Genomic DNA, 24,110 nt, shown 5'->3' with positions numbered 1-24,110 from the left:
ACAGGTACATGCAAAAAAATAAAACTAGACCACCAATTTATACCATACACTAGAATAAACTCAAAATGGGTAAAAGACTTAAATGTAAATCAGGAAACCATAAAAATCCTAGAAGAAAACAAAGGTAGTAAAATCTCAGACATCTCTTGCAGCAATATTTTTACAAATATGTCTCCTAGGGCAAGGGAACTCAGGAAAAGATAGACAAATGGGACTACATCAAGCTTCTGCCCAGCAAAAGAACTTATCAACAAAACGAAGAGAACCCACTGTATGGGAGAACATATTCACCAATGATACATCCGATATTGCTAAAATATATAAAGAACTTATACAACGCAATGCCAGGAAAACAAACCATACTATTAAAAAATGGGCAAAGGACCTGAATAGACACTTCTTCAAAGAGCACATACAGATGACCAATAGACACGAAAAAATGCTCAAGGTCACTAATCATCAGAGAGATGCAAATTAAAAGTACAGTGAGGTATCACAAACAACAAGTGCTGGCATGAATGTGGAGAAAAGGAAACACTAGAACACTGTTGGTGAGAATACAGACTGAGGCAGCCAATGTGGAAAACAGTATGAAGTTTCCTCAGAAAATTAAAAACGGAACTGCCTTTTGCAGTCCCACTTCTGGGAATATATATCCGAAGTATCCAAAACACTCATCAGAAAGAATATCTGTACCCTTGTGTTCATAGCAGCGTTATTTACAATAGCCAATGCTTGGAAACAGCCCAAGTGCCCCTCAGTAGATGAGTGGATAAAAAATGATGATACATTTACACAATGGAATACATTGCAGCTGTAAAAAAGGATCTCTTACTCTTTGAGACAGCCTGGAGGGACCTGCAAAGTATTAGGCTAAGTGAAATAAGCCAGTCAGAGAAAGAAATAACACAAGATCTAACTTATATGTGGAATCTAATGAACAAAATAAACTAGCAAATAAAATAGAACCAGAAGCATGGATACATGGAACAGACTGAAAGGGGAGGGACTGGATGAAAGACTGAAGTAATTAGCCACATATATGCATAACCCATAGACACAGATAATAGTGTGGTGATGGCCAGAGGGAAGGCGGGAGAGGGCAGGATGGAGGTGGGCAAAGGTGGGGAGAGGGGAGGAAAGGGGACATCTGTAATGGTGTCAACAATAAAAATAAAGTTTAAAAAAAAGGAAGAAAAGAAAGAATTAATCTCACATGTGGTCAGAGATGCAAAAATCCTAAATAAATATTAGCAAGAAATTTTAAAAAAGTACAGAAGTTGGAGAGATCATGGCATATTTGGAGAACTAAAAGCAATTCACTGTGATTGAATATATGCTGAGATTGAAGATGTATATATACAGGGATTAAATCAAGAATGTTTTGTGTTCCCCTGGCTGGGTTTCTCAGTGGTTAGAGTGTCGTCGGCTATTTGGTTGTAGGGTCCCGAGCCCCTATAGAGACAACCAGTTGATGTGTCTCTCTCATGTTGCTGTTTCTCTCCCTCTATCCCTCTTCTACTCTTCCCTCCCTTCCACTCTCTCTGGAAATCAATAGAAAAAATATCCTCAGGTGAGGATTAAAAAAAGTGTTTCGCTTGTCTTGATAGGAAGTTGAACTCTTTCTTGTAGATAACAGGGCACTATTGAAGGATTTAAGTGGGGAGTAAAATGAAAAATTTTCATTTATAAAGTCTATTTATAGTCAGATTGTCAAATAAGAATTGAATGGGTTAAAACCAGAGGCAGGGAATCCTGTCAAGAAGTTAGTGCATTAGTTCAGGAATTAAATAGTGAAGATTTAAATCAGGATTTACAAACTCATGAAAGGAATGAGGCACTGGAAAATGTGAGAAGTGTAACCAACTGGAGAGTGTATGCCTTCTCCTAAGCATGTGGTTGCTACTTACCTGGGTTTTGGTATGAAATTTCCCAATTTTTAATACTGCCAAATATTCAGAATAAAAAAAAAATACCATGATGGTGAGACAACACCTTTTGTAAGTTGGGTTTGGCCCACTAGCCACATTTTTTATTTATTATCATTATTTTTTATTGATTTCATAGAGGAAGGGAGAGGCAGTGAGAGATAGAAACATCAATGATGAGAGAGAATCACTGATCATATGCCTCCTGCACTCCCCACACTGGGGATCTAGCTCGCTCCTGGGCTTATGCCGTGACCAGGAATTGAACTCTGACCTCCTGGTTCATAGGTCGACGCTCAATCACTGAGCCATGCTGGCCAGCTCTAGCCACCTTGTTAAATCTTTGCCCTAATATCTGATGGTGATTATTTAAATGATTGGAAGGACAGATAGATCTTTTATAGATATAATTCATTGGTTTTAATGATTGACGGAATGTAGTAAGGAGAAGAAAATGGAAAAGAGATAACTTAGTGAGGATGACCAGGTAGATGGTATGTAGTGCCACTGCCTGTGATAAAAGTCTTTGTGAAAACTGGGCTTAATGTCATATGTAGTTTTGCTTTCAGAGGCTTTCTCCACACTTTATTTCTGTGCCAGCTTCCAGAGAGTTGAATAAGCACAGAGAAATGATGAATTTACTCTGTATGATTTGGTCATGAAGTTGTTGATTAAAAACTTTACTTAGAAAACTACTTCAGCAGAGGAGAACTGACATATCCCTCACCTGTTACCCCCCTCCCTCACAAATACTACCAGTGAAATTTCTAAATTCATGAAATAATTTATTAATCAGTACACATATTCATATAAAGTGCTAATTTATAAAGGTTATGCTAAATATGCTTATTTTTGTAGATTCAGTAAACATAGTCAAACACATTTTACTTTTTTTTTGTTTGTTTGTTTTTTGTTTTTTTTTTATTGCTTAAAGTATTACAAAGGGTATTACATATGTATCCATTTTATCCCCCCGCCCTAGACAGTCCCCTAGCCTCCCCTATCACCCAGTGTCTTATGTCCATTGGTTATGCTTATATGCATGCATACAAGTCCTTTAGTTGATCTCTTACCCCCCTACCTCCTGCCCCCCAACCCTCCCCGGCCTTCCCGCTGCAGTTTGACAATCTGTTTGAGGCAGCTCTGCCTCTGTATCTATTATTGTTCAAAAGTTTATTATGGTCTCTATTGTCCATGAATGAGTGAGATCATGTGGTATTTTTCCTTTATTGACTGGCTTATTTCACTTAGCATAATGCTCTCCAGTTCCATCCATGCCGTTGCAAATGGTAAGAGTTCCTTCCTTTTTAGAGCAGCATAGTATTCCATCGTGTAGATGTACCACCGTTTTCTAATCCATTCATCTACTGATGGGCACTTAGGCTGTTTCCAGATCTTAGCTATGGTGAATTGTGCTGCTATGAACATAGGGGTGCATATATCATTTCTGATTGGTGTTTCTGGTTTCTTGGGATATATTCCTAGAAGTGGGATCACAGGGTCAAATGGGAGTTCCATTTTCAGTTTTTTAAGGAAACTCCATACTGTCTTCCATAGTGGCTGCACCAGTCTGCATTCCCACCAGCAGTGCACAAGTGTTCCTTTTTCTCCACATCCTCTCCAGCACTTGTCGTTTGTTGATTTGTTGATGATAGCCAGTCTGACAGGTGTGAGATGGTACCTCATTGCTGTTTTGATTTGCATCTCTCGGATGATTAGTGACTTTGAGCATGTTTTCATATGTCTCTTGGCTTTCTGGATGTCCTCTTTTGAAAGGTGTCTATTTAGGTCCTTTGCCCATTTTTTGATTGGATTGTTTATCTTCCTTTTGTTAAGTTGTATGAGTTCCCTATAAATTTTGGAGATTAGGCCCTTATCAGATATGTCATTGGCAAATATGTTTTCCCACACAGTGGGTTTTCTCGTTGTTTTGTTGATGGTTTCTTTTGTTGTGCAGAAGCTTTTTATTTTGATGTAGTCCCATTTGTTCATTTTTTCTTTAGTTTCAAGTGCCCTAGGAGCTGTATCAGTGAAGAAATTGCTTCGGCATATGTCTGAGATTTTGTTGCCTTTGGATTCTTCTAGAATTTTTATGGTTTCCCGTCGTACATTTAAGTCCTTTATCCATTTTGAGTTTATTTTTGAAACACATTTTACTTGAATTATTTTGGTTGAAATTCTTTAGACACGAAAATATTGAATTTAAATTTATGTTAATTATCTTGTGACCTTGGAAAGTCACTTATTCTCTGGGAGTATTGGATTTAAAACTCTAATATCAGAAGCTGTCAAAACTAGCTTGCACATTGTTTAAAAATTATGAACCAGTTGCCAACATTTAATAGGTGAGTTGACATAAAAATCTGGATTTCTGGATTCTCTTAAAAAAGCATAAGAGTATAATATATAGTCTCCCATTTTCATATGGCAACAAGCTCAAGCTGAAAAGTGCTTGCATTGAATAGACATGCATTCTTCATTTCCCTACCTTTACTTCAACTATTTGGCCTCCATAGGGCTTTAAGTTCACATGTATGGACTAAATTTCTGAAGAGTTCCTGCTAGATCTAGAATTGTAACAATCTTAGTGCATTTATTGAGCACCCATATTATAGGTTTGAATAGCTGCAATAAATGGAAAATTTGAGGAATTTTTCAGTTAAATGTATGCAGGAGTCTTTGCTTTTCTTCTTGCCTAAATGTTTCAGGTAATTGTTTCTATTTGCTGGTGATTTTGTACACAACATTTTTTGAATTGTTTAATAGGAATTAATACCACTTTTTTATCTACTTTATTTTATAATTGAGGAAGCTCTTTGAGTTCTAACATTTATATATTATTAACTAGAATGCTTAACTTATATGTGGAATAAACAATGGAAATTTCCTAGCTCTTGTTCAACAGGTAATTCCTGATTCAATATGTTCTGAGAGCAACTCTTACATCACAGTTCAGAGAAGGAAAATAAATGTTTGATCTTCTTCCAAAGGACTAGATCTTGTAGACTGTGACATTGCCTGTTTAATCAAATGGAAGTAACAGGAACTTAAAGCTTTGTAAACAGGCTCTTCAAAAGGGAAATCAGTTTCTAGATTGTGGACAAGGTTTACTGGCTAGCACATTTCCAATGTTCTTGGTTAATATTATTTTTAACCCTCATCAGAGGATATGTTTTTATTGATTTTTAGAGAGTGAGGAAAGGAGAGAGAGAGAGAGAGAGAGAGAGAGAGAGAGAGAGAGAGAGAGAGAGAGAAACACTCCTGTGAGAGAAACATTGATTGGTTGCCTCATGTGTGTACCTTGACCAGATTGAACCCATAACCTTTTGGTGTCCCAGAGGATGCTCCAATCAGTGGAACCACTCAGCCAGGGCCAAAGTAGGTCTATTAAAGACACCCAAATCCCATGTCTACTGAACAACTATCTCCGAATATTTTTTAAATGCAAAAATTATGTACTCTACATGAACAGACCATAGAATAAATCATGCAATTTAATTTTTATCAGTTACCAAATTCTTTTTGCAATTGTAGATTTTAAGAGGGTAGTAATATGCATGATATTTTGTAAGTATGACATTTAATCAGCAGTGATGTCCATGAAACTGAATTATAGGTTGGTAGTCACAACTCCACCTATAGCACCCCTAGACCCACAAGTGTCAAAACAGGATCACAGTCAGTGTTGAAAGGCGAGAGTGCAGGATGTATTAGAACCTGAACTCTTTCTCAAGGATATGGGGTGCTTAGCAAAGCGTTATTTACAGGTTAGGGTATTTTCACATGAGTTTTAAAAGTGGACTTGAAAGACCCGGAGGAAGAGGTAAGTTTCTATATGGCTAATTAAGTATATGGAAATTAGGTTTGGATCTTCTGACACTGAGTTTGTGAGTTTTACTGTGTTTTTGCTTATGGGCAAGGTGAAACTTTGAGATCTTTCTTTTAAATAATTTTTATCGGGTAATGCAATGTTCTAATAGAGGCATACATTGTTCCAAGATTCTTTGAAATGTTAAGGATAAAATTTTGGTTATGCTTCTTTCTTGACCTTAATAAGCGATTCACATAATTTCAACACAGCGCTGTCCAATGCCTATGAAGGGTGTGTGCTACCTTTAAAGGGAGCATTGAGTAATGTCTGCAACTCTGATACTGACAGTTCCTGAAACGCCTAGGCTGATGTGGCAAACCAGAGAGCGCTCTGAGTTCCAAAAACTAGGCCGCATTTTGGTCCTGAAAACCACTTGCTGTGAACCTGGGCCGCTTTTTAATTCCTTTTTTTTTTTTGGCACCGTAGTTCTGTTGCTGCCAGAGTTTGCATTAGGGACCTTTCCTACAGATTTAACCTTTTAACCATTGCGTTCTCTTGAGTGATTTGTTTTGGAAGAAGTACCTTCCTTTTTGAGTTGCTCCACTTGAGGACGCGAGTTGGAAAGCTGAATTTGGTGAGGATTATCATGCCGGCAAGGGAGACTCACAGAGGGGTTACGCTCTGCACCTCTGTCAGCTAAAACCATCTCCCATGAACAAGTCCGGCCCCTTACTTTATGCTACAGACCTAAAAATAGGGCCCTAAATTTAGAGGGCGAGGCGCTACTTTTAGCTTCCCTTCTGGGGGAGAAACGCGCTCGTCCAGGCAAGGTCCTTACGGGTAGGTAACGGGGCATTCAGGAAGCTTAGGCCAGTCCCGCCCAGTAAGTACTCTGGTAATTCAGGCAACAGTGAGTAGCCCCAGAACCCTCCGCAGGACAGAGGAGACCCGGCCGATGTTCCCTTGCGTGGGAGAGGTTAAACTTTGTCCAGACAACAGGTGACCCGAGAAGTCTTCCCGTCCGAAGTCGAACGTCCGGACGTGGTTGGCAGGACGCACAGGCGCGGGTCTGCAGGTCATTTTCTAACTGCAATGGAGACGGCGGTCGGTTTTCCAGGACCCGCGCGGTCCCCCGGGGTACGACGCTTCCGTGGGGTGCAGACAGAAGGCTCTTGCGGGGCTCCGAGAGGAGAGCGCCGCCGTCGGGGCTGGGGACGCGCCGCGCTCAACCCGCCGGGCGCGGACGGGCCTCCCGGGGAAGCCTCACAGCCCGCGGCCACCCGATGGGGGGGGTGGAGATGGGGGGGTGGAGGTGGGGGGGAGAGGTCCTGGGCCAATGCCCTCGGCCTCTGGGCTGAGCGGCTCACAACCCAGCGCAGAGCCGGAGGCCGATTCCCATTTTCTCAGCCCCGAACCCCTGGACTTCCAAAGGCGGGTGGCTTTGCCAGGTAGAGAGCCGGCCCCTTTAAGAGCAAGCGCCCGGGACACGTCTACCAACCTCGCACGAAGAAGGCGGGACATTTACTGCGTCCGCCCCCACCCCGCCCCCACGGCGGCCTGGCCGAAACCAAACCGAGGGGTGGGGCGGCGAGGAAGGGCAAGTTGCGGGCTCCTGCCCGACGGGCGCGGAGCTGCGGATCGCCTGGACGCAAAGCGTCCCGTGGTGGCCTAAGCTCCCCAGTGGGCGGCGTGGACACCGGAGGCCTGTGGGGCCGCTCGCTACAGCACCCCCCCCGCAGCCGGCTCCGCAGTGGTCTGACCCGGTTGCTCGGTGCGGGTCTGGGAGGTGGACAGAGCGCTGCGGGCTCACCGCTGACCTAGGGTAGGCTCCGCCAGGCCCAGGCTGCGGCGGCCCCGCACCATGGAGCAGCCCGGGTCTGCCCCTCCGCCGTACTTGGGGCTGGTCCTGGAGAAGCTACGCAGGGTAAGCCCAGGCGAGGTCGGGCTCCCGGGCCCGGGGTGCGGAAGCCGCCGGGGAAGGAAGCGGCTGACTTCGGCGCTGGGGTCTGAGCGGCGGCGGTGGGAGGTCCCGGAGCCGGGGTCCTGCGGCCGCGGGCTCGGCGGTAGCAGGTCCGCGGGATGCTGGGGCCGCTTTTTGTGTGGTGGAGGGACCCTGGAGGCGAGGACGGCGAAGAGAGCATTTGCTTAGCGGGACTTTGCAAAGGTGTGTGAAGTGTTTCCCGATTCCTAACGAGTGATGCTTTCTGTCATGTTATTGATCTTGAACAGGAGTCAGTGCCACGTAGTTCCCCCGACTGTAGGAAACTTGACTGATCCTGTGAAATGAGCCCTTTTTAGTGATGAAACTTCTCGTTGTCCTGAACGGATACCTGAGCCCGGGCAGGGAGTTGGGATGCTAATTCTGCATCTTCTGTTAAGATGCTCTTTTGAGATGCTTTACCGTAAGAGAGATTGTTCTTCTTTCTGTTGTCTTGTTCATGTAAAAGGTCGTATTAATGTAACATCTGGAGATATTAAACTCCAAGGGTTCAACATTATTCGGTTCAGTTTATAGTCATGTTGCAGGGATTTTTCTGAGTCTTTATAGTTGTCTTTGTAGACATGTTTAGTGACATTCATGTTGCCGTGTTTTAAAAAACACCTATTTGCACTAGAAATTTAAAAAGCCCTTTTCAATAAGGGGGCAGCTATGATTATTTGTTTCTTGTTATGTAAATAAAAAGTACAGTTGCCATGGTATTCCTATGTATATGGCAGTTCTATGGGGGCTCTAAATGGACTGTGACATAATTTGGCCCCTGGAATCATGCTGTCAGGGGAGGCAAGACAGAAAAAAAAAGGACCAAGTAGAAACTGATGAAGTGCTCACGGAAGCAAATACAGAAAGTGCTAGACATTGAGGGGTGGAGAGACTGCATTTTCTTGAGTCTTTAGGAAAGGCTGCGGGAATAGTTTAAGCAGAGGGGACATGAAGCAGCATGGTGTGTGCAGCGAACTGGATGGGCTGTGTTACCAGAAACGTAAGGGGGGCTCAGGGAGTGACGCGCAATGATGCTAAGTGGGCTCCAGGTAAGGGTGCTGGAGAGCCCCAGCGCTTTTATTTAGCGCTTTAGGCTAAGCCTAATTCCTCATATTCCTGTAGCTGAAGCAAGATGGAAACATTTCAGTAAACCTTTACTAAACGTTTGTATGAAAAAAAAAGAAGGCACCGTAGAGAATAAGACAGATAATTCAACCTACACAATATGCCTTCCTCTTGGCTCCTAGACTCTGCCTCATTTTTAGGACCTGGCATATTTCTATGTCCTAGGCACCATGTTAGCGCCCATCTCTGCATTTAGCAAAGTCTGTGTCCCAAGAGAGAATGTGTGCAGTAGATAGAGGCCCTCCCCCTCTACTTGTCTGCTTGGCTTGGGAAAGACCACCTTCCTTTTACAGCAAAGGTGGTAGACCATAACCGTTTGCAGGAAGTTTCTCATTTCAATAAAATACAGACTAGCAGATGGTTCTCTTCTGCAGTGGGCCCTCCAAGATATTCACGTAGATTATTGTCCAATAAACTGGTATTATACAACTCAGAGTTGGAGTCACAGATTTTGTGAGTTGTCATAATGGTAGTTAATTTTCTTGTCTTGAAGGTTGTGGCAGCATTGCCTGAAGAAATGAGAAAAGGTTCTAATCCCTATGGTTTTCCATGGGAATTGCTGGTATGTGCAGTGATTGTTGGATTTTTTGCTGTTTTCTTGTTTCTGTGGAGAAGCTTTCGATCGGTAAGTAACCAGTGCTATATATGTACTAAGAGAATGTTCATTTTGTCTTCAGATTGAACAAGTAATATGAGAAACATCTTTTATTTTAAGATAACAGGTTAGGTTGTAGTTACATGGATCACTCATGTTAATGTGTGGCTACTAGAAACTGAATATGGATTTAGAGGAATATTTTTAGTGTAAAAATTTTAAAGGATTTCTTTGTAGAACTAATACTAAAACCTTACTTTTATTATTTATTTATGTCTGTGTTTGTTTTTAAAGTATGCTAAATATCTGTGAATATGCCACTCAACCCGGAAACAAACATTGAGTATCACTTATAGTTAGGTAATCCTCCCTTATTTCATCTCCCTGCCTCCCTGTACTAGAGGTAACCTTATCCTGATCCTTGTTAATTCCCAAGCCTTAAAATTTTTTTTGGTTCTATCTACATATATTTATCAAAAGTATATATGTGATTTTATTCAGTTTCATGCTCTGTGTCATGTTTTGGAACTTTTTTATTCCATTCTATATTCCTAAGAGTCATCCATGTTTTTGCATGAGACTAATTTTTTTCCATTTTGATTGCTGTAGAAATTACATTGTAAGAGTATACTAAAATTTTAGATTTTATGGCCTTGGACATTTGGGTTGTTTTCAGTTTTTTTTCTATAACTATTAGTGCTTCTCTGTATATTATTTTTAATTAAATATATGTTTCCAATTACAGTTTACATTCAGTATTATTTTGCATTAATTTCAGGTGTACAGCATAATGGTTAGACACTCATACTTTACAAAGTGTTTCTCCTGATATTTCCAGTAGCCACCTGCTATGTATATTCTTATACATATCTCCTGTTGTTTATTTTACCTTTTTTTCTTTTTCCTTTTAATTCTCACTGAGGATATTTTTTCCATTGCTTTTTAGAGAGAGTAGTAGCCAGAGAGGGAGGGAGGGAGGGAAGAGAGATAGAGATAGAGATAGAGAGACAGAGAGACAGAGAGACAGAGAGACATTGATGTGAGAGAGACATATGGATTGGTTGCCTCCCCTATGACCCTTGACTGGGGCCGGGAATCTAATCTGCAACCCAGGTATGTGCCTGTGACTGAGAATCAAACCGAGACCCTTCAGTCTGCGGGCGAACACTCTTAACTATCGAGCACACCAGCAAAGGCCTGTTGTGTATTTTAAAGTTTCTCTTGGGAATATACGTAAGTGTGAGATTACTGGGTTATAGAATATATGGGAACTTCTACTTTTAAACATAATGCCAGATTGTTTTCCAAATTGTCTGTACCAATTTATACCCTTACCAGCAATATACGAGGCCCAGAGATCCATTTGATTTCTATCCACTCCAACATTTATTTTGCCACTTGAATGGGAAAATAACGGTCTTGATTTGAATTCCTTGATCACTAGTGAGATTATAATATCTTACTAAATTTACCAGTCATATGTGTTTGTCATTTTGGTAAACAGTTGTTTATGTCCTTTGCTTCAGTTTTTATTGAGTAGTTTGTTGTATTGATTATGTGTATAGTCTGTGTCCCAGTATGAAACTTCTTTTCATTTTTCTTAAAGTGTTTTCTGATGAGCAGGTATTCTTAATTTTAAAATTTTGCTTTTAAGATGTAAGTCCTTGATTCATCTTGAATCCAATGTTTTGTTTGATATGGGATAGGGATTCAGTGTAATTTTTGCCTCCCAAATATAACCACTTTTTCCAGCTTCATGTATTGAATAGTCTCTCCTTTTCCTGCTCATCTGCTATGCCACATGTAAGAGTTCCACATACATGTAGACCTTTTCTGCACTCTCATTTCTATTCTTTTAATGAGATCTTTTATTATTTTTTAAATCAGGGAAATTTCTTCCTCATTTTACATTTTTATTTCTCTTTTTTGGGATTACTGTGTTTTAGATGTTAGCCCTTATGCTTAAGATTTCTGTATCTCTTAACTTAAAAATATTTTTTTTGGTAGTTTACTGCAATCTTTTGAGGGAGTTCCTCAGTCTGATGTTTCAGTTCGCTAATTCCTCATCTTTACCCATACTATTGTACCTTGACTTTAAACATTTTTAAAAAATATATTTGTATTGATTTCAGATTGGAAGGGAGAGGGAGAGATAGATAAAAACATCAGTGATGAGAGAGAATCATTGATCAGCTGCCTCCTGCATGCCCCATACTGGGGAGCCCTTTACTGGGGATTGAGCCCGCAACCTGTGCATTGTGCCCAGACCAGGAATTGAATCCTAACCTCTTGATTCATGAGTGATTGCTCAACCACTGAGCCACAGAGACAAGGCTTAAATTTTATTTTTTTAAAATTTTATCCCTATACATCTTCTGTAGATGATTTAAGTCCCCATTGTTTCTTTATACTTGCTTATATTACCTTAACCCTAAATCTGATCTCCCCACAGGTGGAATTTTTCCTTCATTATTAGAGAGAGAGAGAGAGAGAGAGAGAGAGAGAGAGAGAGAGAGAGAGAGAGAGATATTAAAGAATAAAAAGGTAGTGTTTACTGTTTCTTTATAGTCAGTTCAGATCCATGACCCTGGATTTCTCAAATTGTGTTATTTTGGATATTAGCACTAGGGGAGGTAATGATAGGGGTTTCCTGAAATAGTTTGTTTTAGGGCCAAATATGTTTGAGGAATAATGGACTAAATGATACAGTATTTCAGCACTTTTAATATCCTAATACACAATGTGAACTTTTAATAGAGAGATTTTAATATGTTGCATTTTTCTCATTGGACAGAACACTTTTGATTAACAAATTCATACTCAGGCAATAAGTGTTATTTTTAACTTGGCAGTGTAAGTTAAATAAATTAGACTTACTTGAATGTGTATTTGTTTTAATGTAATTTTGCTTAAAATTTGTTTCAGGTTAGAAGCCGGCTTTATGTGGGTAAGCTCTTTTTTCTACTTTAGACTTCACCATTGTTTATAATTTTAAAACTTAAAACAATTTACACATGATAATATTAACTTTAAAAAAATTTACTGGGGTAACATTGGTTAATAACATGATTTTTAGGTGTATAAGATTGTAATTCTATATATGTGTACCCTGTTATGTGTTTACCACCTGAAGTCTAGTTTCCTTCCATTACCATATATTTGACCCCCTTTACCAACTTTGCCTTCTCTCCACCCCTTTGCCTACTGGTAATCTCCATTCTGTTGTCTGTATCTGTAAGTTTGTTTTTTTTGTTAGTTCGTTTGTTGCTGTTTGTTTTATATTACACATATTAGTGAAATCATATTTTTTGTCCTTTTCAGTCTGATTTATTTCACTTAGCATAATACTTTAAAGATTCGTTCATGTTGTCATCAGTGTGAATATTTCATCTTTTTATTGCTAAGTAGTTTTCCATTGTATAATTTTATACTATACTGTATATTTATACACATCACATATTCTTTAACCAGGTGTCTGTCAGGTTGTTTTTATTTCTTGGCTATTGTAAATACGTTGTAATTGAACATAGGGGCACATATATCTTTACGGATAAATGTTTTTATATTTTAACTTTTTATTTAGAAAGAGAGAAAAAGCTTGCTGTGGAACTTTCTACACTAATTGAAGAAAAATGTAAACTACTTGAAAAATTTAGCCTTGTACAAAAAGAGGTAAGGCATTTTTGAAAATGTTAACATTCATGTTAGAGTCTGAGGGATTTTATACTTCTTAATATAGGTACTTCTGTATTAGCTTAAAATTATTAATGCTTTGTTTGCAAAGTATAAGAGTTCAAGTTGCTCTTCAAATTACTAGGTTTCAATTTGCCTTTTCCTGACTAGTGACGTTAAACACCTTTTTATATATTTATTGGTCTTCTTCTTCCTCTTCTTTCTTCTTTATATTTTTAAAGGTATAGTTATATTTTTTTTCCTTTTTGATATGTAGGACTTCTTTTCCCATATTTTGAGTATGAGTCCTTTGCCAGATATATGTGGTGCAAATATCTTCTTCCACCTTGTGTTTGCCTTTTTATTTCATACTAGAGGCCCGGTGCACAAAATTTGTGCACTGGAAGGGGGTCCCTCAGCCTGGCCTGTGCCCTCTTGCAGTCCAGGAGCCCTTGGGGGATGTCCGACTGACGGCTTAGGGGAACAGGCCTAAGCTGTCAGTCGGACATCCTTAGTACTGCCACGGAGGCGGGAGAGGCTCCCGCCACTGCCACTGAGCTCGCCTTGTGGGAGCGCACTTACCACCAGGGAGCAGCTCCTGCGTTGAGTGTCTGCCCCCTGGTGGTCAGTGTGCGTCATAGCGACCGGTCGTTCTGCTGTTTGGTCAATTTGCATATTAGCCTTTTATTATATAGGATGGTGTCTTGGTAAGCAGAAGTTTATAATTTTAATATAGTCTGATTTGTCAATCTTTTTTTAAAAAAATATATTTTTGTTGATTTTAGAGAGGAAGGGAGAGTAAGAGAGAGAAACATCAATGATAAGGGAAAACCATTGATCATCTGCCTCCTGTACTCCCCACACTGGGGATCAAGCCTATAACCCAGCATATGCCCTGACCAGGAATCCAACTGTGACTTCCTGGTTCATAGGTCGATGCTCAACCATTGAACCACACTGGCCGGGCATGTCAATCTTTTTTTTTATGGTGGATGACTGCTTTTTGTTTTCTACTGAAGAAACTTTTGTCTGCTCAAAGATAGGAAGGTATCCTTTTGTGTTATCTTTTAGAAACTTTGTTGCTTTACTTTTCTCCTTTAGTCTTTGTGTTAGTTTGCTAGGACTGTCATAATGTACCACAGACTGGGTGGCTTATGCAACAGAAATTAGATTTGTTTTACAGTTTTGGAGGCTAGCAGTCCAGGACCAAGGTGTTGGCTGGTTTGGTTCTTCTAAGGTCTCTCTCCTTGGCTTGCAGATGGCAGCCTTCTTGCCTGATATTCCCTGGTCTTTCCTCTGTCCTGTACCTGTTTCTGGTATTTCTCTGTGTCCAGGTTTTCTCTCCTTATAAGGACACATTGGATTAGGGCCCACCCTAAAGCCCCTTTTTTTAACTTAATCACCTCCTTGAAGAGCCTATTTCCAAATACTGTCAAATTCATACTGGGGATTGGGGCTTTCACTTACTAACTTGGGGGTAAGGGGAACAATTTAGCCAAAATTTATTCAGTTCTTCATCTATCTGGAATTCAATTTGTGATGGTGTGATTTGGAGGTCAAAATTTAATGTTTTTCATATGGATATTGTATTAACAGTACTATTTATTGAAAAGACCATCTTTTCCTTTGTTCTGTGGTGTCATCTTCTTAATTCAAGTGACTGTATATATCTGAATCTGTTTCTATAGCTTCCGTCTTGTTGGGCTATATATTTTTTTATTCTCATGCCAATCACTCTTTTTAAATCTGTATTTTTATAAAAAGTCTTTTTATTTTTTAATCCTCACTGGAGGATATTTTTTCCTCATTGTTTTTTAGAGACAGTGGGAGGTAGGGGGGGGCGGGGAGAAAGAGAGGGAAGAAGGGAGAGAGAGAGAAAGAGAGAGAGCGAGAGAGAGAGAGAGAGCGAGAGAGAGAGAGAGAGGAAGAGAGAGAGAGAGAAAGATATGTCATAGATTGGTTGCCTCCTGCACGTGCCCCTACAGGGGCCGGGGATTGAACTGGCAACCAAGGTATGTGCCCTTGACTTGCTGTTGAACCCAAGACCCTTCAGTCTGTGGGTTGACACTATAACAGCCGTGGGCAAACTATGGCCCACGGGCCGGATCCAGCCTGTTCGGCTGTTCTATTGAAATAAAAAAAAAAGACCGTACCCTTTTATGTAATGATGTTTACTTTGAATTTATATTAGTTCACACAAACACTCCATCCATGCTTTTGTTCCGGCCTTCCGGTCCAGTTTAAGAACCCATTGTGGCCCTCCAGTCAAAAAGTTTGCCCACCCCTGCACTATAACCACTGAGCCAGACCAGCGAGGGCATTTATAACGTCTTGATACCACAGTGTACACCTCTAAGTTTGTTCTTCAAGATTGTCTTGGCATTTTGCCTTTGTATACTAGTATAAATTTGAAATCATTTAACCTGTTTACACACGTACATAGCCTGCTCTAGGAATTTGATTAGGATTGCATTAAATATATAGACCAATTTGGAGAGAATTGATATTTGCAATGTTGTGTTCTTGTGAATGGATTATGGTATATCCCTCTACTTACGTCTTTTTGTAATCCTTTCAATATTGTTTTATACATCTTTGAGTTGAGATCTTGCATAGCTTTTCTTTTTTTTTTTAATATATTTTTATTGATTTTAGAGAGGAAGGGAGCGGGAGAGAGATAGAAACATCAGTGATGATAGAGAATCATTGATCGGCTGCCTCCTGCATGTTCCACACTGGTGATTGAGTCCACAACCCAGGCATGTGCCCTGACTGGGAATCGAACAGTGACCTCCTGGCTCATAGGTCAATGCTCAGCCACTGAGCCACACCAGCCAGGCTTGCATATCTTTTCTTAAATTTATTCCCGGGTATCTGAGCCCGCAATCTGGGCATGTGCCCTTGACCCGAATCGAACCTGTGATCCTTCAGACCACAGGCCAACACTCTATCCACTGAGCCAAACTGGCTAGGGCATGAGTGGCTTTTAATATATTAACAGAGTTTTGCATCCATTACAATAAATTTTAAACATTTTTATTACCCCAAAAAGAAATGCTTCGCCTCTTAGCTACCACCCTTCACCCATTCTCTCCCATTCCCAAGCCCTACACAATTAATGTACTTTTTGTTCCTATAAAATTGTCTATTCTGTACATTTCACATAGATGGAATAATATAATATGTGGTCCTTTGTGCCTTGCTTTTTTTTATATATATATTGATTTTTTACAGAGAGAAAGGGAGAGGGATAGAGAGTAAGAAACATCGATGAAAGAGAAACATCGATCAGCTGCCTCTTGCACATTCCCTATGGGGTATGTGCCCGCAACTAAGGTATAAGCCCTTGACTGGAATCGAACCTGGGACCCTTAAGTCCACAGGGCGACGCTCTATCCATTGAGCCAAACCAGTTAGGGCTGTGCCTTGCTTTTTTAAAACACTTACAATGAAGTTTTGAAGGTTTATCATTGTTGTAGCATGTATCAGTACCAATTTGTTATATATTTTTTGCCAAATAATATTTTGTATCAACTTACATACCCATTTGTCAGTTGATGGACATTTAGGTTATTCTCATTTTTGGCTATTATAAATGATGCTATGTGCATTTATGTACAAGTTTTTTTTTTTTAATATATTTTATTGATTTTTTACAGAGAGTAAGGGAAAGGGATAGAGAGTTAGAAACATCGATGAGAGAGAAACATCGATCAGCTGCCTCCTGCACAGCCCCTACTGGGGATGTGCCCGCAATCCAGGCATGTGCCCTTGATTGGAATCGAACCTGGGACCCTTCAGTCCGCAGGTTGACACTCTAGCCACTGAGCCAAACCGATGAGAGCTATGTATGAGTTTTTGTGTGGATATATGTTTTCTTTTTTGCATATATGTTTTCAATTCTTTTGGGTAGTATATACCCAGAAGTAGAATTGCTAGATTTAGATTTACATTTAACTTTTGAAAGAACTACCAAATTTTTTCCACAGTGACTACACCAGTTCACATTCCCAGTAGCAGTTTGTGTTACAATTTTTCCACATCTTTCCCAACACTTGTTATTATATGTCTTTTTTATTATAGCCAATACCTGACTAAGAACTCTGTTTCTCTTACTTTTTCCTTTGGTTCTGAGCCAAATCTTGTCTTTTTATTCATTTTTATTATTATTATTTTTTTAATACTTACCCAAAGATAGCAGTGGGAGGAAGAGGAAGAGAAAAGGAGGGAGGGAAGTAAGAAGGGAGGGGGACAGAGAGAGGATGAGAGAGAGAGAGGGGCATCAATGTGAGAGGGAACATTGGTTGCTTTCTGTATGTGCCCAACTAGTGCCCGTGCCTGACCAGGATCAAAGCCGCAACCTAGGTATGTGGCCTGATCGGGAATTGAACCCAGAACCTTTTGTATACAGGACGATGTTCCAACTAACTGAGCCACACTGGCCAGGTCAAATCTTGTCTTTTTGAATACCAGGTTATTTTATATTGAATATCAGTGATAGCATATCAAAAATTATACAGATAATTTTGATCTTTCTGCAGTGAGGATTTACTGTTGCTTCTCATAGGCAGCTGAGCTAGGGACATTTGAAATCTTAGATTACTTTAATCACGGATTGAGATGTTTGGAGACTTGGCCTCACTTAAAATGGCTAGTTTGTGGTTTAGACTTACTTATAAGGTAGTCATTGTGGGTTGGTATTAGTTTCCTCTTGTCGCTCTAACAAATTACCACAAATTTAGTGGCATAAGGCAACACAGATTTATTCAACTATAGTTCTGGAGGTCAGAAGTGTAAAGCCAGTCTTATAGGGCTAAAATTAAAATATCAGCCAGTCTGTGTCCCGGAGAGAACCTGTTTCTTGCCTCTTCCACCTTCTGGAGACTTCCCACATTCCTTGGCTCATAGCTGTATCACTCCATCCTCTGCTTCTATCTTCACATCATCTTCTCTCGCAACTTTGATCCTTTTGCCTCCCTTTTATAAGGCCTCTTGGGACTATATTGAGCCCATCAATATAATCTCAGATATTTGCTCCAGCTCAAGATCCTTAATCGCACCTGGAGAATTTGGGAATTAGGGTAGACTGTGGAGAGGTCGTTATTTAACTTACCACAGGGTCCCATCCTGAAGTCTGTCTGAGCTTCATGGTTCATCCTACTCATCAGGTCCTGAACTCTAAATGTTGTCTTTTCAACTCCCAATTCTACTAAAATCTCTGCTTATTCTCTCTCTCTCTCTCTCTCTCTCTCTCTCTCTCTCTCTCTCTCTCTCTCTCTCTCTGTGTGTGTGTGTGTGTGTGTGTGTGTGTGTGTGTGTAAATGTCAAATCTGGACTTGCTTTTCTGATTATTTTGTTTCCTGTCACACATTCTCATTATTTTGATCACTCTCTAAGGCAGCGGTTCTCAACCTTCCTAATGCCGCGACCCTTTAATACAGTTCCTCATGTTGTGGTGACCCCCAAACTCATTGTTACAAATTGAACATAATTAAAGCATAGTGATTAATCACAAAAACAATATGTAATTATATGTGTTTTCCGATCGTCTTAGGCGACCCCTGTGAAAAGGTCGTTCGACCTGCAAAGGGGTTGCGATCCACAAGTTGAGAACTGCTGCTCTAAGGCCTTCAGACATATCCTGTCTTTTGTTATATTTGTCCAGCTCTTTCTCTTGTTCTTAGCGAGAAGGTTGATCTAAAACAACCTGGCTCTTCCATTTAATTTACTTTTTATGAGACTGATGTGCTACCTACTGTACTAACGAGGCACCTTAATTTACTTTTAAAAAAAGCATTGAAGTAAGTGCATTTTGCTAAATCCTGTAGCATTGTATGTTTCATTGTCCTATTTAACATAGTTCTTGGTTGTTTTCTTTATTTTTAAAACATTTTATAGTCCCTGTTTGCTTTATTTGTTGTTAGATTTGAATTACAAGTGAAAATTTCTAATGAACACTTGGTATAAATTTCTCTTTAATGAATAAGTAGACTTTGGATAGCCTTAAGTGTAAAGTTCTGCCATTTGTTGCCCAAGCTAATGGGTTGTGATGTGTTAGCTGCCCTAGCTTTGTTTGTTATAGTAGTCAAATTTAAAGTTTAGTAAATCCAAATAAATTTAACATTTCTGTGGAACTAGATTCTGTCTGTTTCTTAGATACCTACCCAGATAAAAGTTGTACTTTTTACTTACAGTGTTGCTTTCTTTCAGTATGAAGGCTTAGAATCATTAAAGGATTCCAGCTCTGAGGAGTCAACAGAAGCTCAAAATTTGGAGGTAAAAATACATAGTATAATTATAAAAGCTGGGGGAATAGAATCAATTTTAAATGAGATGTGTCTTCTCAAAACTATTTGAAAGTAAATATAAAAGGGCATCTCTTGATGTTAAACTTTAAAAAAATTTAAATAAAGGAAATAGAATATTAATAAGTAGCATAAAATATTTTAAATATTTGAACTGTTGTTGCAAACTTGTTTTGAATGAGGTGTTCAGTTCACTGAAATCTAGGGTGTTATAGGTGGTCTATATTCATCATTCCTGGGAAATGTATTAAACATGACCTTTTTCTTTTTTTTACTTATTTTGCTCCAGAAAGAAAATATAACATTGATTTTCATAAATTTAGGCATAGTTGGTAACAATAAATGTAAATTTTGGTATTACTTGCTTTTACTTCATCCCTAGTATATTAGGAGTGACTAGAATTAGACCAAAGATTTATGTTATAAGCAGTGGTGTGCTGGTAAATATTTAGCAACTGGATATCTGCAAATCAGAAGCCCTTATTTGTAGCATTTCCTGACTTCTATCGTGTAAATACTCTGACCGTGACCAATTTCAAGATGTCAGCATGATGTCACTGTTGGTAGAGTTGGGAAGGCATATGCATAGTTGGGTTTCCTGCCTTGTATGACTTGGCTTAAATAGGAACGAAGGTATCATAATTTGTCCCTTGGCTAAACTCCAACAGATTGATTACCTTAGGTAATGGGAGTGCCTTACTACTGTTTTGAAGTGGAAGTTTTATAAAAAGCTTACTAATATTAAAGTAGAAACAATAGACTTCCTACCTGTGGTGTACATGTTCTGATCATGTACACCAGCTGGGCAGTTCTCAATCACTGATGTCTGTAAATCATCAGAAAGTGAGTGTTGAAATGAACAATCACTTGTTTAAAATGAATAAGTAAATGTCTAATTTTAGTAACTTAAGAAAATGTTTATTTTCAAGATTGTTAAATTGAATATAAACTAACATGATGCAACTTAAAAAATTTGATGGTTGACTCGGTAGATAAAATCAAAATGATGTGGTAATTTTGATTCAAGTGAGAGAATTCTTATAATGGAATAGTCAAATTTGAGGAAATATATATAAGTTTTTAACCACTATAATGTAGTATGTATTTGTTCTGCTTTTATTTGGGCCTACATTAAATTCTTTGAACTTTTGGTTTGTTTATTTTTTAACAAGTTTGTTGAAGAATCACAAATATCAGAGGTATGTTTATTATAGCATTTAATATCTAATTAGAATAATCCAAGAACTAATCATTTTAAATTTAAAAGGTCACTGAAAATATGTCTTAATTCAATGTAGATTATTATTATGAAACAATCTTGATTGGTTTTTAAATTTATTTCGCATTTTATTATGTTTTTAATTTATTAAATTGGATTTATTCCTCATTTTTGCTTTTATAATGCTTTAGCGCAGAAGTCGGCAAACTAGACTCTGGGCTTCCCATATGCTTTTCTCAAATAAAATTTTATTGGAACACAGGCATGCTCATTCATTTATGTGTTGCCTTTGCTGTCTCACTACATGGGCATAGTTGAGTATTTGGACAGAGACTACAGGGCCTGCAAACCTGAAATACTTACTCTCTGGCTCTTTATACAAAATGTTTGCCGACCCCTGCTAGAATGAAATGAACAATCTTATAAAAATGAACAAGTATATAAACTAAATTTATTTAACTTACAGTATATGTGTTTTATTATAATTATCTGATTTACCCTAACCAGAAATTCCTAGGTCTGTCTTATAAAGTTGGCTTCCTCTTTTAGGCAATCTGTGAAAAGCTGAACAGTTCCAAATCTGAATGTGAGGATGAAATAGACTTTCTAGAAAAGGAGTTAAAGGAAGAGAAATCTAAACATTCTGAACAAGATGAATTGGTAAGGCTTCTGTGTTTGAGGAGACTGTAGGTAGAAGAAAGTTATTGCATTAAAAGAATTATATCGTTTAAAGCAGCTATTTTCAACCTTTTTCATTTCATAGCACACATAAACTAATTACTAACATTCTGTGGCACTTTAAAAAATACATTTTTTGCTTATCTGACAAAAAAAGGTATAATTTCGATTCATTCACATTGGATGGCTATTGTGTTTGCTGTTGTCATTTTTATTTTGACATTCTAAAGGAAAAGAGGTCAGTATCCCTGACTAAATAGCAAGGTATTGCATGTTTTAAAAATCCTTACAGCATACTGGTTGAAAAGCACTGATTTAAAGAATTGTAAACACTATAAAAAATTTAAAGAATACAGAAGGTTGTAGAGAGTAAAAATTTTCAGATCCACTAGTTCTTTCATTTGCTAGAGATTACCATTATTTTGTTAAGTTTCTTACATATTTTTTTTTTTTAGGATGATTGTGACTTTTTAAAAATAATATTTTTATTGATTTCAGAGAGGCAGGGAAGTGGGGGAGAGAGATAGAAACATCAATGATGAGAGAGACTCATTGATCGGCTGCCTCCTGCACACCCCCTCCTGGAGATTAAGCCCACAACCCAGTCATGTGCCCTTGACCGGAATCAAACCTGGGACCCTTCAGTCTGCAGGCCAATGCTCTATTCACTGCTCTATCCTGGGCAAACCGGCTAGGGCTTTTGCATATTCTTATAGAAATTTTTGATATGCACTATGGAAGTAGCTCACATAAATAGTTTAATTTGAATAATCACATACATAGTGGATTTTATCACTCAAAAATTATGTTAACATTTTAACTTTATTTGTCACATATTTTAAAATCTTTCTTAAGGAAGACCTTGATGTGTATGAGATTATTAAGATACAATGTTAGTGGACTTTTCTGGAGCCTATTTAAACTTAAATGTCATAAAACATTAAAGATGAGATAAAATATTATTATGTAACTTTCATGTAAGATTCCTTTAAGCAAATGGCAGAGAAGATTTCTTAACTTGAGCCCTCAGCTTTTTGAGGAAAACTGGTTAGGTTAACAATATATCTAATGTGTATGGCATCTTGGAAACTGGAGGAGTTTAGTAAATGTTTGTTTATTGATTGATACTGTCTTTCCAGATGGTGGATATTTCGAAAAGGATACAGTCCTTAGAAGATGAATCAAAATCACTCAAATCACAAGTAGCTGAAGTAAGTTGCTTTAGTCTAATAGGTCTGTTGTTTTTGAAAATAAATTTAATGTTCCTATTACTATTATGATTAAAAAATAAGATATAATATTATCATTTGAGATATAGGGGTCTTAGACATATACGTTTTATACAAGGTACCTCAGAAAAGCTTATTTTTCTTATTGGACAAGTATTGATTGAGCTATTGCTATGTACTGGTCACTGTTGTAGGTGATAGGCACTTACATTAGTAGTTAAAATAGACAGAAAAGCTCTTATGGAACTTAAATTATGGTAAGAGAAGAACAGATAATACACTTGATCTTAGCCAAAAGGCCGAGAAGCAATAAAGAAGAACAGATAATAAAAAGCTAATTAAACTGCCCTGGCTGGTGAAGCTCAGTTGGTTGGACATCGTCCAGTGCACCAAAAGGTTGCCAGTTTGGTTCCTGGTCCAGGCATATGCCAGATTGCAGGCTTCATCCCCAGCCGGGGGTCTGCAGGGGGCAGCTGACCGATGTTTCTCACATCGATCTTTCTCTCTTTCTCCCTCTCCTTCTAAATCAGTAAAAACATATTTTAAAAAGCTAATTAAACTTCTTAAACAGTACATAGAAGGTTATAAGAGGTTAAGTCAAGGTTTAAAGCCACATAGCTAGTTAGTGTGGGAGCCATGACTAGATCCTGATTCTAGGCCAGAGTTTTTTCTCCTACACTGTGCTGCCTCTTCTATTAATATTGGCATTTTTTTACTTTATTTCCATGTTTTAGAGAATATGGATAAAAAATAACTATTGTATTAAACTAATTGTTATAAACTTGATATGTTGTATTTTCTTAGGCCAAAACAACCTTCAAAATATTTCAAATGAATGAAGAACGACTTAAGATAGCTATAAAAGATGCGTTGAGTGAAAATTCCCAACTTCTGGAAAGCCAGAAACAGGTTTGTACTGTATAGGGACCCTTCAACTTGTATTTATAAATCTTCTGGGTATACTGATGACTGACCCATGCAAGGGGCAAGAAAAGGCTTTTCCTGGAGAGCACAAGAGCAGGACAATCTCCCATATTTTGTATCTCTTGTGTAGGACACATTTTAATACAAGTAAGGTATAGTATGCGATATAAGGAGTGGTAAGACGTGACCAAATCTAACATATGTATATCTCAGAAACTTCATTTGATATAGCTATAAACCTATTATGTTAATTAGTTGAAGATGGTTAAGTGTCTGTTGCTTTACATTACTGCTCCTTTGAAAGTTCTTTGCAAACAGGAGCCCACCCTTCCTTTCCTACTCCTGTCCCTCCCTCCCTCCTTCATTCCATCCCTTTATTTTTCCTCCCTTCTTAACAACACATTGCATTGCACAATATCTATTAACTAGAGGCCTGGTGCATGAATTCGTGCACAGGTGGGGTCGCTCTGCCTGGCTGGCAATCAAGGCAGTCTTGCCCAGGCCTGATTGGGGCCTGCCGGGGCGGAGCGGGGGAGCGGGGGAACCACGGAAGGTTGACCAGCAACAGGAGGTTAGCTGTGGGAGCACACTGACCACCAGGGGGCAGCTCCTGCATTGAGTGTCTGCCCCCTGGTGGTCAGTG

General features: G+C 38.9%; 1 protein-coding gene and 1 pseudogene across 1 annotated transcript in view; one reads left to right on the top strand and one right to left on the bottom strand.

Annotated features, from left to right (window-relative positions):
• LOC132213226 (melanoma inhibitory activity protein 2-like) overlaps positions 1-24,110 on the top strand; it is a 123,816-nt gene that overhangs the window by 32,072 nt on the left and 67,634 nt on the right. Inside the window, 8 exon segments of the mRNA XM_059659467.1 lie at positions 9,339-9,470; positions 12,366-12,387; positions 13,024-13,112; positions 19,323-19,388; positions 20,590-20,616; positions 21,186-21,296; positions 22,454-22,525; positions 23,348-23,452. Coding sequence (XP_059515450.1) covers positions 9,339-9,470; positions 12,366-12,387; positions 13,024-13,112; positions 19,323-19,388; positions 20,590-20,616; positions 21,186-21,296; positions 22,454-22,525; positions 23,348-23,452 — 624 coding nt within the window.
• On the bottom strand, positions 22,733-22,854 carry LOC132223105 (U2 spliceosomal RNA; annotated as a pseudogene).

This window comes from Myotis daubentonii, chromosome 1 (assembly GCF_963259705.1).
Source record: "Myotis daubentonii chromosome 1, mMyoDau2.1, whole genome shotgun sequence".
Classification (NCBI taxonomy): domain Eukaryota; kingdom Metazoa; phylum Chordata; class Mammalia; order Chiroptera; family Vespertilionidae; genus Myotis; species Myotis daubentonii.
This window is presented reverse-complemented; position numbering and strand designations above follow the sequence as displayed.